Genomic DNA, 15,482 nt, shown 5'->3' with positions numbered 1-15,482 from the left:
CTCTTGATGCAAAATGTGAATTACCTGATTATAATACATGTGGCTTTTCTTCTAGCACTTTGCAGAAGGTGATCTGCGTATTGCAACTCTTGTTAAGTGTCATCTCTTACCTGGATATGACACCAAAACTAAGTCCCCATCCTTGGCCAGAATTTCACTTCATTGGTGCCTACTGAACAAGCTTACTGTAGGAATTTACCGTCTGCTGGGAGCTGCAGGGGAGATGCTAAGGATAACACTTCAAGCCCAGCAAGTCCTGTGTCTTCCAGATATATTGGAATGCAATCTCCATCATTCCCAGCTGATATGATGGGAGTTGCAGTCCAACAGATCTGTAAATCCCCAGGCTATGGAAGGCTGCTTTTAGCTTTAGGCTGTCCAAAAATGTCCTTGCAAAATTTTTAAGGGATTCTAGCCTAGTGCAGGCGAATGTCCTAGCTCACATCCTGTATTGGACAACAGAAGTCAGGTTTTGTTCAAACATCCTACTGATTCCATACCAATGGAATAGTATGCTGGCTCTACAGCTTCCTACTCAGACTAACAGAATCCACTGAGCTGTTTTTGTTTCTCTTCCCATTCCCCTTCCAAAGGAGAGGTACGCATGCCCTCTGGTAAGGTGGCAAAGCCAGACATTACTGACAATAAGGATGGCACAGTGACAGTGCGCTATGCCCCCACCGAGGCTGGCTTGCATGAGATGGACATCCGTTACGACAATATGCATATCCCAGGTAACCTCTGCTGTCTGTGGAATTCCCAATTGTCCTGGAGGATTGTTTTGTGAGTTTTGAGTGATATCTAAATAACATCATGACTGCTTTCTGTTTCAATAGGTAGCCCCCTTCAGTTCTACGTGGATTATGTTAACAGTGGCCATGTGACAGCTTATGGTCCTGGACTCACCCATGGTGTGGTCAACAAGCCAGCTGTCTTCACAGTCAACACAAAAGATGCTGGAGAAGGTAAGCTGGACATATGCTCTTCCCATCAGGACTATTTTGGTAGTTGTGTCATATCTTTCCCTTTGGAGGACTTAGTATAACACGTACTTGCATAAACTGTACAAATCAGTTATTGGGATTCCTCACACAACTTGGGTGTTGAGCTTGTCAGGGCCAGCTTGTCTTCAGTATTTGACCTTTTTTGATGTTTGCAGGTGGCCTCTCCTTGGCCATTGAAGGCCCCTCTAAAGCAGAGATTGGATGCACTGATAATCAGGATGGCACCTGTACAGTGTCCTATCTTCCAGTTCTGCCTGGAGACTACAACATACTGGTGAAATACAATGACAAGCACATCCCAGGAAGTCCTTTCACTGCCAAGATTACTGGTGAGATCTGAGGCTACTCTGATGTGAAGTGGGCTAGGCAGCCAGCTGGCTCACATTAAAGACCCCTTGTCTGCCTCTGCTTCTACAGGTGATGATACAATGCGCATGTCCCATCTCAAAGTGGGCTCATCAGCTGACATTCCCTTGAACATCACTGAAACAGACTTGAGCCAGCTGACTGCCACAGTGATCCCACCTTCTGGTCGTGAGGAGCCTTGTCTGCTCAAGCGCCTACGCAATGGACATGTTGGTGAGTGCCCAGAGCCTCCCCTTTCTAGCTCACCTCTGAGCCAATTGCTAGAATTCATGGGTAGAAAAAGATAGTAGGTGAGGCTTAACAAATTCTCTCCTTTCTCTCTCTCTCACAAATCTCTCTAGGAATTTCATTTGTCCCCAAAGAGATTGGAGAGCACATTGTGAACATCAAGAAAAACGGGCTGCACATCCCCAACAGCCCTATCACGGTGATGATCAGCCAATCAGAAATTGGAGATGCCAGCCGTGTCAGGGTCTCTGGCCCAGGACTCAGTGAGGGCCGGACCTTTGAACCTTCAGAGTTCATCATTGACACCAGGGATGCAGGTATACAAATCCTGAAGCTTTAATATAGCCTCTGAAATGTCTTAAGGTACACTGTTAGATTTTTTTGACTCTGATGTTCACAACTCTCATTGTGGGTATGCTGGCTGGGAATGATGGGGGTAGTAGTCCAATACATCTGAAGGGGGCCAAGTCAGGGTAGGCTACTAAGGGAATACGATGAAGTTCCTGAGGCACATAGGGCAGATCTCTTTTTCAAGGCTTCTGAGCCAAGACAGAAGGATCTGGGAAGTTAATGTGCCATTTTCCTGCCATTAGCTCTATGAGAAGAAAACTGGCCAACTTGGAATGGTTAAGAAGGACTTATACAGATACATACAGATGTGATTGTATGTTATACATACAGGTAATGATGTGCTCAAATGTATCCAAACGCTTCTGATCATAAATGGACCTTTCTTTAGGCTATGGTGGGCTGAGCTTGTCCATTGAAGGCCCCAGTAAGGTTGATATCAATACAGAAGACTTGGAAGATGGTACTTGTAAAGTCACCTATTGTCCAACTGAGCCTGGCAACTACATCATCAACATTAAGTTTGCGGATCAGCATGTGCCAGGTGAGTGGATTCATCTTTGTTGAGTCACATGGGACTAGGAGAGCAAAGGTTGGTCCAAAAAATGTTAATGGTATACTGGAAGGTGGTTCCAGGTGGGGATCAGACAGAAACATCTTTAAAATCTGGATTGTTGAACAAGCTGTTGCAAGAGTTTCCAGATTGATAAACTATTATGTGAAACAGTCAACTGCAAAGTTTCCCATTGTCAGGGAAGAGACCTGTCTCTGCACTGGATTATAGGAAGGCTCTTAGAAAGAAAATGAAAAACTCTCCATCATCATGTACTTGGGGATACATTGGTTCTATATGAAGAATGCTTCAGTTGTTGGACTTCTTGTAACTCCATTCTATTCTTCTCAATAAATCTTGCTAAAAAGAACTCCACAAGAATGTTACTTGGAAAAGAATCACTTTGTTTTATGCAGCTGCCAAAGAGCCTTATATCTGCCAATATCCATCCTCCGCTTATCTGCCAGATACTTTCCTTAAATCAGCATTTCCCAGCCTAGCTGAATTATGGGGGTTGTTGTCTAACTCATTTAGAGAGTGCCAGTACATTCCAGGACTCCTGCTATAAGGGTAGTAACAGCAGCTGAAAGTTAAGGTGGCCATTATTTTCTGGTGCTTGCTTTTGGATTAAGCAGAGAATTACGTACCCAAAAGGATGGGGGAAGGACATCATCACCCACAAAACACACCTGGTCTTGCACATCTGCATCCAAAAGCTGCATGAGCAGTGGAACTGTATCCTCAGGCTTTGTCAGTTTGTATGATTCTAGATCCTCTTTCCCAATCTGCTGCCTTTTAGATTTAGGCCAAATTAACTCCCATCTTCCCTGACCATTGGCCCTGCCAGAGAGTTGCAGACCAAAGACTCTGGAGGGCACCAGATTGGAGAAGGCTGCTTTAGGTGTGGGTACGAAGATAGATGAGATGCCACATTGTGAAAAGTAGCATGCCTAGCTTCCTTAATGACATTCTTCTCTGCCGTGAGTTTTTTTAATGGAGACAGTCAAAATATTCAACTCTCCACTTCCAGTTTGGACCAATGACCTAATAAACATGACAATTTGCACACAATCATTCAACTTAGTGAACTTGAGTGCTGAAAGAAAAGCTGTTGCTACACTGGAGAGCAGGATATTAACCAACATCTCAAAAGTTGTTGTAGGCAAGCTAATGCTTCCATGGAGTATAGCCCTGATACCACCCTGCTTCTGCCCAGATTTTATGAATCTTATTATCAATTTCTCCCCTGAAAGGAAAAATAAGATCTGACTGGGCTATAAAGAGTTTGGGGATGTTTAAAACTATCCATTAGCAGCTAGGGTTTGCTTCCCCCCTTTTGACCAAAAAGGCTGGTTTTTCTGATGCAGGGAGCCCATTTTCCGTGAAGGTGACAGGAGAGGGAAGAATGAAACAGATGATCACACGCCGCCGCAAAGCCCCATCTGTCTCCAATATTGGTAGCCAGTGTGACCTGAGTTTGAAAATCCCAGGTAAGCAAGGCCAAGGGGAGAAGTGAGCTAAGCAGAGGGTTGAGCTGCTGTTTATGCATCAGACTAAGCCAGTGATAATGGAGAGCTATTGCACAAGCACCAGACCTTCTGTGAGACCTTCTCTGAGGACAAAGGAAGCATTGAAACAGTTCCACGTGCCCCTGCTTGCTTGAGCAAATGCTAAATTTGGCATGGAACTAAGTGCTCAGTCCTGGACAGTTTCAGACAAGTGTCTAGGTCTTAGCAGCAAGGGTCTGAGCATGTTGTATGAACTCAGCAGTTCTGATTTCTAAAACCTGGTTTATGGCTAAGCATTACCTAGTCAGTTGTGGTTTATTTAATAAACTGTGGCTTAGCTTATGTCCATCATGCGAGATTATAGTGAGAAGTAGCCCCACCAGCTGAAACCAGCATTTCATAGTGAACAGAGAACATGGCAAAGTTGTAGCCGTGCAGTTCTGTACCCATGTAATTCTTGTGCTTTGGTCCCCAGAAATCAACATCAGGGACATGACTGCCCAGGTGACCAGCCCGTCAGGCAAATCCCATGATGCAGAGATCTTAGAGGCAGAAAACAACACTTACTGCATCCGCTTTGTGCCCACTGAGACGGGCATCCACTCAGTCAGTGTCAAGTATAAAGGACAGCATGTGCCCGGAAGCCCCTTCCAGTTCACTGTGGGCCCTCTTGGTGAAGGTGGTGCACACAAAGTCCGGGCAGGTGGCCCAGGCTTGGAGAGAGCTGAAGCTGGTGTGCCAGGTATGGTTGGGGGAAGAACTTAAGTTAAGAGGGAAGACCTTGGCAGTAGGAAGGCAATGTAATGTAATGCTAGCCCTTATGTGGTAGCTAATGCATAGAGTTTAAGATGGCAGATGAAGATGGAGGTGGGTTTAGGATCTAGGGGAAGATCTCTGGGTGGTTTCTAGATCAGCAGAAATTGCTGTTTTCTGCTTGTGTTGATGGTACTAATACTTAAAACCTACATATATTGTCCATGTCCATGGATGGTGCTTCAATCATGCTGGTATTGAAACAGCTGAGAATTTATTTTTCAGAACTGTTTTATATCTAGCACGGTTCCTCTGATTTTATCCCCAAACTCAAGATAAAGGGTCAGGCTTCAAACAGATACAAAACTATGTAGGATGTACAACAATTACCAGGACTAATTTTCTACTCCAGTGAGGAAGTGTCAGCCCTTTGAGGTAGACCAGAGAAGGAAGCCAAAGTTATGAATGCTAATATTATTTTTATTATAGGGTTACAGTAACAGAACCTTGCCAGTCTAAATGTGCCTCCCCCATCCCTGCCTTTATTCTAAAGAGAACTAGGGAGGGTCAAGTCTGAGATGTTGTCTCAAATTACATTTCTGCTTTGGATTCAGTTGTCTTTTATCTGACCGCTGTTTTTTCCTGTTCCTCAAGTTTATTCTCATAGTCCATTATAGGAAGCTTGGAAAGAGAAACTTTGCCAGATGGTGAGGTTGCCTTAGCAATAGAAGGAATAGACTACTGGCATAATACCTAAAATCTGTAGGTGGCTGGCATCTTTACTAGGACCCTCCAGAATAACACAAAATAGTTATATTCAAGGTCTCTGGAAATCATCATCTAGCAAGATGTTAACAAAAAGCAAAAGATAGGATCTTCATACCTGATGAAGAGGTTCCAGAGAACTCAGTTTTTTACACACTTTTGAATTATTTTGGTTGCCCTTTGCAACAACTATGTATTTTGAATTTATCTCCTTCATGGATTTATATATCTCTGACTGTTTTCTAATAAGAACTGTTTGCCTTGTTCCCCAGCTGACTTCAGCATCTGGACAAGGGAGGCAGGAGCTGGTGGCCTCTCCATTGCTGTGGAGGGCCCTAGTAAGGCAGAGATTGCTTTTGAGGACCGGAAAGATGGTTCGTGCGGAGTTTCGTATATTGTGCAAGAGCCTGGTAAGTGATCAAGGGGAAGTGAATAGTCATGTTTTGAACTAGAAATGATTGCAATAGGGCTAAACATTTTAACTATAGATTAAAGAGAAAGCTAGCTGCAACATGGGTGTGGGAAGGATCTGATCTGTGCATCTAAGCAGAGGAGGTGAAGAGGTAAGGATCTTCTGAGAGATTATAAAAATAGTTTCTGGCATGTTCATTATGAAGTGCTGATCTCTTCTCTTAAATCCTGGCTCAGAAGATGAAAAAAAGATTGTGAACCTGTAGAAGCAGGATAGGAAAATCATGGCCTTCAAGTGTTGCTGGTCTGTCCATTCTGAATATTGATTGTGCTCTTTATACAAGATTCTTTTGGAGTCCAATGGTTGGATTCCAACATTTGAAGAACATAGACTTCTCTCCTCTGCTGTAGAGTAATCAGTGTTATTATTCTGAATAATCCAAAGAATTGTGAGAGAAGATTTATATGAGAGCCAGCTAGGGATGGGGCCAGATGCCAAGTCAAGGCAGTGGAAAGGATAAGAATTGAGAACAAGGAAGAAGATGGTCACAGACCTGAAAGTAGGGAGAGTGAGGACTTTGGGATGGGACAGGCACTAGAAAAATATAGTTGAAGAGAGAGAGAGAAAGTTATTGGAGCAGGTGGGTCTCCCAAAGGAAAACATTATTAATCCTCACTGTAGGACAGGGATGGCTGCCCTTAACATTTTTTGTAAGGCTGATGGCAGTAGTGCCACAGCACCCTTGTCAGAAGGGCTCTGAGAGTCTTAAGTCTTGTTTTTTAATGTTAGGGTTTGTGTGACACTTTTTCAAGTGCTTCTCCTTCAGAATGGCAGAAAATTGTTTTCCAAAATAATGTCCAAAAGGTCCTGAGAACTGAAAAGAGGGGCCATACTCAACCCTGGGCCACAGATTGTCCCCCCTGCCATAGCATGACCACTTCTCACTTTGAGTAGGACATCAAAGCCTGGATGTTCCAGAGTTCATGGGAAGAAGTGGTGTCTTTAGCCCTAGGGCAGTGTTGTCCAAACTTGGCCACTTTAAGATGAGTGGACTTCAACTCTGCTGGCTGGGGAATTCTGGGAGTTGAAGTCCACTCATCTTAAAGTGGCCAAGTTTGGACAACACTGCCCTAGGCAGACTGTATCTTGTGATGCAGCAGTCCTCCCGTTTGAGCATATTTTCACGTGGGAGCTGGAGAAGCTTCAAGGAAAGATGTGGGAGCTCCTTTCTAGCACCTTCTCTTGGAATAGGCTCTGGCAAACCACTCAGAGAGCTGCGGAGCAGCCAGATTCTGCACTTCAACAGGGCAGCATTTTATTCAAAGTTATAAAGAACTTTCTGTTTGGTAGAGAGGCTGGCAGCTGTTCAATGCAGCAACCATCTGGAACACAAGCTGGCTAACTTGCTAAGGGGAAGAAACTCAAAGATGGTGAACCCCCAAAGGGCTTACCTTAAAGCAAAAGATTGTATCTGGAAGCAGCATTATTCTAATCCCACCATAAATCTTGTCAATGTAGCATTGAAGAAGATACTGCGGTTGTGATTGACCATACGCTAGAGCTTCAAAAATGCCTTTTAAATAGAGAAATCTAACTTGTTGGAGACCTTGCATTCACATTTTTTTGGCAGTGGTCAAAATGCGTCATCTCAACCAAACGATTAGTTGCCAAATGCTGCTGCAAGTTGTGCACCCGGTGCTGCCAAATAATAAATACACGACAGTTCCTCCATATGGATACAGGGAGCAAATCTGGGAGCAAATTTCAATTCCAAGCCTTCAAAAACTCAAGCACTGTTCCCTCTGAAGCATTTACTGCGTTCTGTTTTATTATAAGTTTTTTTTAACTGCTGTCGATTTAAAAAGCATGATGGGTTAGAGTTAAAATGCAACATCTCTAAAATGTTAAATTTAAAAGTTTAAACCAAAACAGGTTTCCATGCAGCAGCCGTTGGGATACAAGCGATCTACACCTTCCTACTGGCTAAACTAGATATCACCTCTAATTCATCTTCAGGAGCTTGCACCCTTGAGTCTGAATTACTGCCTGATGGGTTTTTTTTTCTGTGTTCCCCTTTCCTGGCAGGCGACTATGAGGTTTCAGTGAAGTTCAATGACGAACATATCCCAGACAGTCCCTTTATAGTACCAGCCACCTCCACCTCTGATGATGCCCGCCGACTCACTGTTTCTAGTCTTCAGGTGAGGCACTGGGAGAAACCGCCCACTTGCTCCCCCTGCTGGTTGGATAGAGTTGGCACTGTTGCTCTCCTGAGCTGGCTTTCCTTCACCAGAGAGAAAGAAGAGAGAATAGATGCTGAACGTGGGGCCCAGGCTGAGAAGAGTGTGCCCAGGGGTCTGTACTGTGGCAGGGTGGGCTGCCTGAGCGTCTTGCAGGGGGAAGGAGGTGCCTCAGGTCAGCCTCACTCAGAACAGTCACGGTGCCAACTTGCTGGCCACACAGGGATCTGCTCTGGGGTTTTTCTCGTGTCTCGTTTAAAGGCTGCTAACAGTCCTGCACTCCATGCCAAGGTTTAAAGATGGAGAGCTCCCCTGGGCATGCTGCCTCTGCTGACCTTGCTGCCATGCTGAAAAAGCTGCCCAGCCTCCCTCTAGCCTAAATCATGCCCCTTTGCTTGCCTGCCTGCCGCTTGCGCTGCTGCCCAGCTTCCAGGGAAGCTCTCCCTCTCTAAGCTACCTGGCTCAGGTAAGTGGAAGCCTGTCTTGTGTTTGTCTGACGTGGAGGGGGGACTCTGGAGCTTGATGCCGCGGCCCTCCTGGCCTTTTCTTCTGTCTCATGTGCTCTGTGCTTCCAGGAGTCAGGGTTAAAAGTGAACCAGCCAGCCTCATTTGCTGTCAGCTTGAACGGGGCCAAGGGTGTGATTGATGCCAAGGTGCACAGCCCCTCAGGGGCTTTGGAAGAGTGCCATGTCACCGAAATTGATGAAGGTAAGACCTCTGGTGTCCTACGTTTTGCCAGAACAGCCGGTTAGGCTTGCTGCGACAAAGGGCTGGTGGATCCCTCTCTCTCACCTCCAGCTGTAGAGGAGAGGACAAGGCTACCAAGGAAGTCTCCTTCTCCAGCTCTGGAAAGTGGAGTGTAGAAATGCCTGTTTGTGTCAGAAGTGGAATCAGACCATTTTGTGACCCAGATCCCAGGCCTCTATGCTTTGTCTGAACAGCTGATGGTTACTTGAAGAATGATGTACCCATGTGCTGCAGTGTTAATGTAGAAGCATTTTTAATCTTGAATTGCCTTCTTGGTCAATACTGAAAGTAATATGTACTTGGAAAAAGGTAAACTGCATCTTGGTGAAAACAATAGTGTATCGTACTGTGGTGTAGTGTAGCAGCACCATTGAATAATTGTGCTCAATTGTGTATTGCTTGGCCCACGCCATTTAGACTTTCAGAGGAAATAGAATAAGGCTTGTAAGCAGATGGAGAGCTTTGTAAATGAATGGCAATGCTGTAATATAATCCTACATCCAGCTAAGCTACACTGGTGTTTTGGAGTCACCAAACAGTCTTTATGGTGAGCTCTGTCTAAAACACATTGCACTGATCGGTTGAGTTGCCACATTGTAGATGTTAATAGATAAATCCCTGTTAGAAACCAGTGGTACCCCTTTAAAACTTGCTCTGATAAAAAGGTCTCCTGCCCAGTGTTGCAGCCTGAACCCCCAAGACCATAAGTCAGTGTTTCTCAACCTTAGCAATTTTAAGATGAGTGGACTTCAACTCCCAGAATTCCCCAGCCAGCTGTGCTGGCTGGGGTATTCTGGGAGTTGAAGTCCACACACCTTAAAGTTTGCCAAGGTTGAGAAGCACTGCCATAAGTACATTCTCTAAACAAGTAATAAGTACATTCTCTAAACAAACTAAATCCAGAGAAAAGGCATTTGTTCAGCTTCCTCCAGTCTGTAACAGGACTGACTCAGCAGCTGACATTGGAGCAAGAGAGTGGTGGTAGCTTTCGGCTGACCCCGCCCTCCAGAGAGACAGACAAAGCTACTGGCAATACCTCTATCCTCAAGCTACTTTGCCCAGGTTCCCTTGGGGTGGGCATAGCACAGATAAGGTAACAAAAAGTCTCCCACACTGTTAAGTTCTCTAGTTCCCATTTGCTGCTTCAGGAAGCAAGAACAGAAACAGAAATGGGAGAGGCAGAAACAGGCCCAGAGCCAAAGCAAAGGCAGATTCTTGGCTCCCTGCCACTTCCTGCTTACTTAAGGACTTTAGCAGACAGATCTTCATTCTGGGGCCTGAACTCTCCAGGATGAGAAACAATGCTTCTGCCCCATCTCCAGTTATGGGGTAGCCAACACCATCAAACTCCATCTGTCACAAATTCCCATCTGGTCAGCATTTCCCAAGTAGACTTATTAAGACTTAATGACTTTAAGCAGCAAACATTCTGCTCACAATCACGGACTCCACCTACAAGTTGTGAGCCAACATAGTTCAGCTCACTGGTGGCAGTGTAAAATGAGCACTCACAACACAACTAGCTAACACCTGCTGATCCCCCAAATTTAAAAATAAATGGCTGAAATGTAAGGACATGGAGATTTTACAAGATTGCAGCCAGTACTTTATTTTGATGCATGCATTTTGATTGTTGAATATTATGACTGCATTTGGAGACCCTACTACAATTGCAGTGCTAAAATGTGGCATTCATGGCCTTTGTGTGAAGTTCCTGCCTTCTCTGCAGATTACTGTCAAGGCCATGACAGGAGAGCCTTCACCTCTGATCCAGCCCACATTTGCATTGAATGAACCTCCACCCCCAATACACAGCACCTCCAAGGAGGCAGTTCATGAGAACAAATTGGATCAACCTTCCCAAATCTAGTGCCCTTCAGAAATGTCAGAGCTACAGTTCTTACAATTCTGTGATCAGGAAGGCATCAGTTTAAATCTATGTCATTTCCATTTGTATATTAAGCAAGTAGTCTTTTTGCGAAGAACACAGGTTGGGGACCTGCAAAGACATGGAGAATGGGGGAAGATTATTTGCCTGCAAGTCCCTCTTCTAATCAATTATTCACATCTAGTTTGTAAATATATTTGTGTAAGCCCGAGCCTGTTCCAAACATGTTTGTTATGTTTTGCTCTTAAATTAGCGTTTTAAGGATTTTTACACACATATATGCGCATCTTCCTTTATTACTGTTTTTTAAGCACTACACAAGTTTAATATACTGAATATATTTTAAGATCTTCACATGGAGAGCAGTATAACATCAGATATAGAAGAAAAGGCAGACATTTAGATATCTGTCCTTTCCTTTACCCGTGTATAGTATTCATGTTAAGATTCCTGTTTCTTAAAGATACACATTTCTCCACCCTTGTCTTGCCACAGATAAGTATGCGGTGCGATTCATTCCCCGTGAGAATGGCATCTACTCAGTTGATGTCAAGTTCAATGGAAGCCACATTCCTGGCAGTCCCTTCAAGATTCGTGTTGGGGAAGTAGGCCAAGCTGGAGACCCAGGGATGGTATCCGCCTATGGCCCTGGCCTGGAAGGTGGCGTGACAGGTAACAAGGGATCCTGGACTAAAGCCAATGACTACTGTGAGGTTTTGGGAAAAGCTCCATATCTGGCTTTGTATATTTATTCTCTCTCTCTCTCTCTCTCTCATTTGCAGGAAACCCTGCTGAATTCATAGTCAACACTACAAATGCTGGGCCTGGGGCACTGTCTGTCACAATTGATGGTCCCTCTAAGGTGAAGATGGACTGCCAAGAGTGCTCAGAGGGCTACAAAGTCATCTATACACCCATGGCACCTGGCAGCTACCTCATCTCCATCAAGTTTGGTGGCCCGTATCACATTGCTGGCAGTCCTTTCAAAGCTAAAATCACAGGCAAGCACACAATGGGAGAGAAAAGTTGTCTGGTCTGACTATGAGATTGTGGTCTACTTAGATGTTCTTTTTAATAGTAATCCTAGGCCAATATTTGCAACGTTTTCCCCCTTCGGTTGTATTGAATTCCCATAAGCTTTAGAGGGCTGGGGGGACATAGGTTGGGGAAGCTGTAGACCTCTTCTAGAAATACAACAGTAGTAGAACCTCTTGCATTCTACTAAAGACTGGAGTTTTCATCTAAGTGGTGATGGAGAACAAATGACATATTGCCTTGATACAACTGGATATGCTCTAAACACCAAGGTTAACTTTTTCTCTCCCTCCTGGCAGGGGCCCGCCTTGTTCCCAGCCACAGCCTCCATGAGACTTCCTCAGTCTTCATGGATGGAGTAGCCAAACCTGATGGAGCAGCACCCAAGTTTGCCTCAGATGCCAGCAAAGTGGTTGCCAAGGGGCTGGGCCTCAACAAGGGTTTTCTAGGGCAAAAGAACTCTCTCACAGTCGATTGCAGCAAAGCAGGTGGGTGTAAATGACAATGGATGCAGATCTATATAACATGCTCAATGTACTCCACTTTTGTAGGATCAAACTAAACAGCCCGTGACCCACTGGGTCATCATTTCAGAGATATTTCCTTGCCAGATTCCTCAATGCCTTCAACAATGGCAGAGCTTCTAATGCACTGCCTTCACTGGAAGAGTTCTTAAAAATTCAGGGAGATATTCAGAGATGTATCTGCCTTGAAAATAGCCCATGTTATTCATATTGAACTGTATAGCATGGTCAAACATCAGGAGTTGATCATAGGTAATGTTTTATGACATTTTGTATTATGTCATAAAAATTTTTATAATAATTTTTATGTCATAAAATGTTTTATAACATTTGCCAAATTTCAATCCCATGGGAGTTGTGGGTCCTGGATTTGACACATTATGTAAATTAGCCCATTTGAGGTACCTTGGTTCAAAAACGGTTGGCCTATGACACACCGTTTTGCCCAGTTAAAGGTTACAAACAAACAGCCATGAGAGTTTTAGTAGTATATAGATAACAAGAATTATTCTAGCTACCAGACCCAGCCCAAATATAAACACATGGATGCTTGCCATCACTCCAAAATGGGCTTTGGGATTCAGGATCTTGAATGGAAGGAAGGATTAAAGAAACCTGTGAAAGTCCTCAATTCTTCATTTATTAATGCCCCAAATTAACATGCTGCTTCTTAACAGCAAAAGGTGAAGCCCAGTCTCTGTCGAGGGACCTTCTGTAGAAACACTAATCAAAACTAAAGCTATATTTAAATTGAATATTTTGATGGGGGAAACCAATGTGGGGACATACTCAAAGAGTAAGACAGTTCTTGTGGCAACGGTTAACTGCTGAACTAGTTGGATGTTAGATCTAATCCTGCAGGGCTCAGCTTCTCTCCTCTTGCCTCTCAAACTCATCTGCTCATCTATTTCCTAGTTCTTTTCTCTCTCCTGTGTCCTAATGCTGCTGTCTTAACTAGTCCATGAAATCTCTTCTCCTCTCTTCCCAACTTTACCAGTTACACAGACGTGTTCTGAATATGGCAGCAGAATGAGCCCAAGAGGGTATATTTATCATTACAGCACGTAGGCAGGGGAGCAGTTTCTTCATTTCTACATGCCGGGATTGGAATACAGGAGAATATGAAAACATAGTCTCTCACTGCCTGCAAGGGAATAGTCTTCCCCATATAAAGGGTGATTGTTGGTTTCTGTACTTTGTGATTGGAAAAGCCAATCAGGAAATTTCATTGGGTGATTGGGAAAGCAGTATGAGACCCCAGCATGCAGCCAAATGGATGGGCCATCAAACAAAGGTAGCAGGACTGTTTCACCATACGCATTTAACTGTAAACAGAGGCATCCATCTCTGGAGAAATCCCACATGTGATACGTTTTGACGTGCTAAAAAGTGAGGTGAGGGAGATGATGTTGCAGCAGTCAATGGAATGGAAGGAGGCAAGATAATGCCAGTGGAAAAAATAGCTCCCAGGTATATTGTGTCTGGGAGATTTGGAAGGAGAGTCCTTGGGAGTGGAAAAGGGAGTTGTTTGACCTGGAGAAGGGCTTTTCTAGTTGACATACAGTGAGGAAGAAAGAGATGGAAGGAGTGAGGTCAGTGGGCTTGATCATTGCACTAGGCCATTATGTGGTTTTGGCTTAGTGGTTTGTGTGAACCTAGTTACTGTGAGTTGTGGACCATCGTTTATGCGGGACATGGTTATTCATAGCGTGAGAATCCAGCCAGGGAGATGCATGAGGCCAATTGTTTTAAACTGGCTCTCATTAACTGGGTAATCCGTTCAGCCCAACCATTGCAAGGGACCTTTGCAAATGACTACGCGCACTCTCCTTCTTTCTCTCCAGGGAACAACATGCTGCTGGTGGGCGTACATGGCCCCAAGACTCCATGTGAGGAGATTGTGGTGAAGCACTTGGGCAACCGGTTGTACAACGTCACCTACCTGTTGAAAGACAGAGGAGACTACATCCTGGTGGTGAAATGGGGAGAGGAGCACATCCCCGGCAGCCCCTTCCACATCTCTGTACCTTAATGCTCCTCCCCCTGCCTGAGTGTAACCCTGCCCCTCCCGAGCCCCCTTCGTAATGCTACTGCCTCTTACTTACCAGTTGGCAGGGGTTGTGCCAAGGAGGCAGGCTTATGGGGTGGGAGGGAAGAGTTTGGGTGGGTTGCCCTCAGAAGGAAGAGATTCCTGTGGATCTGTTTACATGCAGCAGTAATTATTTCCAACTAGTTTTATCTGTGGCTTTCCTTCCTGGGCGGGAGGCTAGATTGATTGATTTTCTCACCAGCATGCCAGCTTCATGCCCATGAACTGAACTTGTGCCCTCCCCTGGGTTTGCCAGAGAGGCCCTCTTCCCCATCAACAAAATATGGCACGTGGATACTGCCGGTGCCTATCGTTGCCATCCACCGCTTGAGAAACCGCTGCTTCCCCCGGAAGTGGAGACGGCCTGTCTCTTTCATCTCTTGGTCCTTTCCCTTTTATGGCTTGAGATGGAAGCTCTGCGGGTGATCAATAACCAATGGCAGGAGCTGCTCCTTGCTTTGCCAGTTTATAGCCAAAACCTTGTTTAGTCCTTCCAAGACTTAAGTCGTCGTTGTGCACAACTGCCAGTCCCTTTCTTTGATGAGGGAAGGGAATAAAAGTTCTGCTTCAAATGCCTGTTAGTGGTCTCTGTCTGTTCTTCCCCCTTTTCGTATTCTGTGTCCTTTTCAGCCATCATCATTCTGGGTGATATCCGGTGATGTCCCGCTTAGTTCGTGGAAACTGCTCATCCTTCTTGTTCAGTTCAGCTGAATTTTGTAACCATCCACCATCCCTCAGTAGCTCCACTGCTACAGGGGAAAGCTGGTGGACAAACTGTATCAGAGAAATTTCCTTGACCGTTACCAGCCTTCTGACCAAGCTCAGAGATTACTAGGAATTGTAATTGCTTCCTACTGAAGCAAATACAGTTGTATATGATGGAAATTGTTTGAGATTTGCTTACCTTGAGCAAACAGTAGGAATTGGCTCAGCTCTTGAATTCTTAGGATTTTTCTCTGTCAGACTGAGTTGAACTCTCGCAATCACATTTACCCATTAAAACATCTACCAGGTGAGAGGCC

The 15,482-nt window shown here is 44.7% G+C and overlaps 1 protein-coding gene across 4 annotated transcripts in view; it reads left to right on the top strand.

Annotated features, from left to right (window-relative positions):
• Window positions 1-15,036, top strand: part of FLNA (filamin A) — a 71,452-nt gene extending 56,416 nt beyond the window's left edge. For all 4 annotated transcript variants that reach the window (XM_088137753.1, XM_088137751.1, XM_088137752.1 and 1 more), the window contains 15 exons: window positions 594-734; window positions 837-965; window positions 1,160-1,333; window positions 1,422-1,583; window positions 1,712-1,915; window positions 2,338-2,490; window positions 3,867-3,989; window positions 4,483-4,749; window positions 5,798-5,935; window positions 8,023-8,138; window positions 8,753-8,885; window positions 11,308-11,484; window positions 11,595-11,813; window positions 12,147-12,335; window positions 14,216-15,036. In XM_088137753.1, the coding sequence (XP_087993879.1) occupies window positions 594-734; window positions 837-965; window positions 1,160-1,333; window positions 1,422-1,583; window positions 1,712-1,915; window positions 2,338-2,490; window positions 3,867-3,989; window positions 4,483-4,749; window positions 5,798-5,935; window positions 8,023-8,138; window positions 8,753-8,885; window positions 11,308-11,484; window positions 11,595-11,813; window positions 12,147-12,335; window positions 14,216-14,403 (2,513 nt within the window). In that variant the 3' untranslated portion in view covers window positions 14,404-15,036. The remainder of the gene's footprint in view (window positions 1-593; window positions 735-836; window positions 966-1,159; window positions 1,334-1,421; window positions 1,584-1,711; window positions 1,916-2,337; window positions 2,491-3,866; window positions 3,990-4,482; window positions 4,750-5,797; window positions 5,936-8,022; window positions 8,139-8,752; window positions 8,886-11,307; window positions 11,485-11,594; window positions 11,814-12,146; window positions 12,336-14,215) is intronic.
• The last annotated feature ends 446 nt before the right edge of the window (window positions 15,037-15,482 follow it).

The sequence above is a fragment of the Python bivittatus genome, unplaced genomic scaffold (assembly GCF_059951505.1).
Source record: "Python bivittatus isolate LINGU-HERP-01145 unplaced genomic scaffold, Pbiv_v1 ctg000220_np1212, whole genome shotgun sequence".
Taxonomy (NCBI): domain Eukaryota; kingdom Metazoa; phylum Chordata; class Lepidosauria; order Squamata; family Pythonidae; genus Python; species Python bivittatus.
This window is presented reverse-complemented; position numbering and strand designations above follow the sequence as displayed.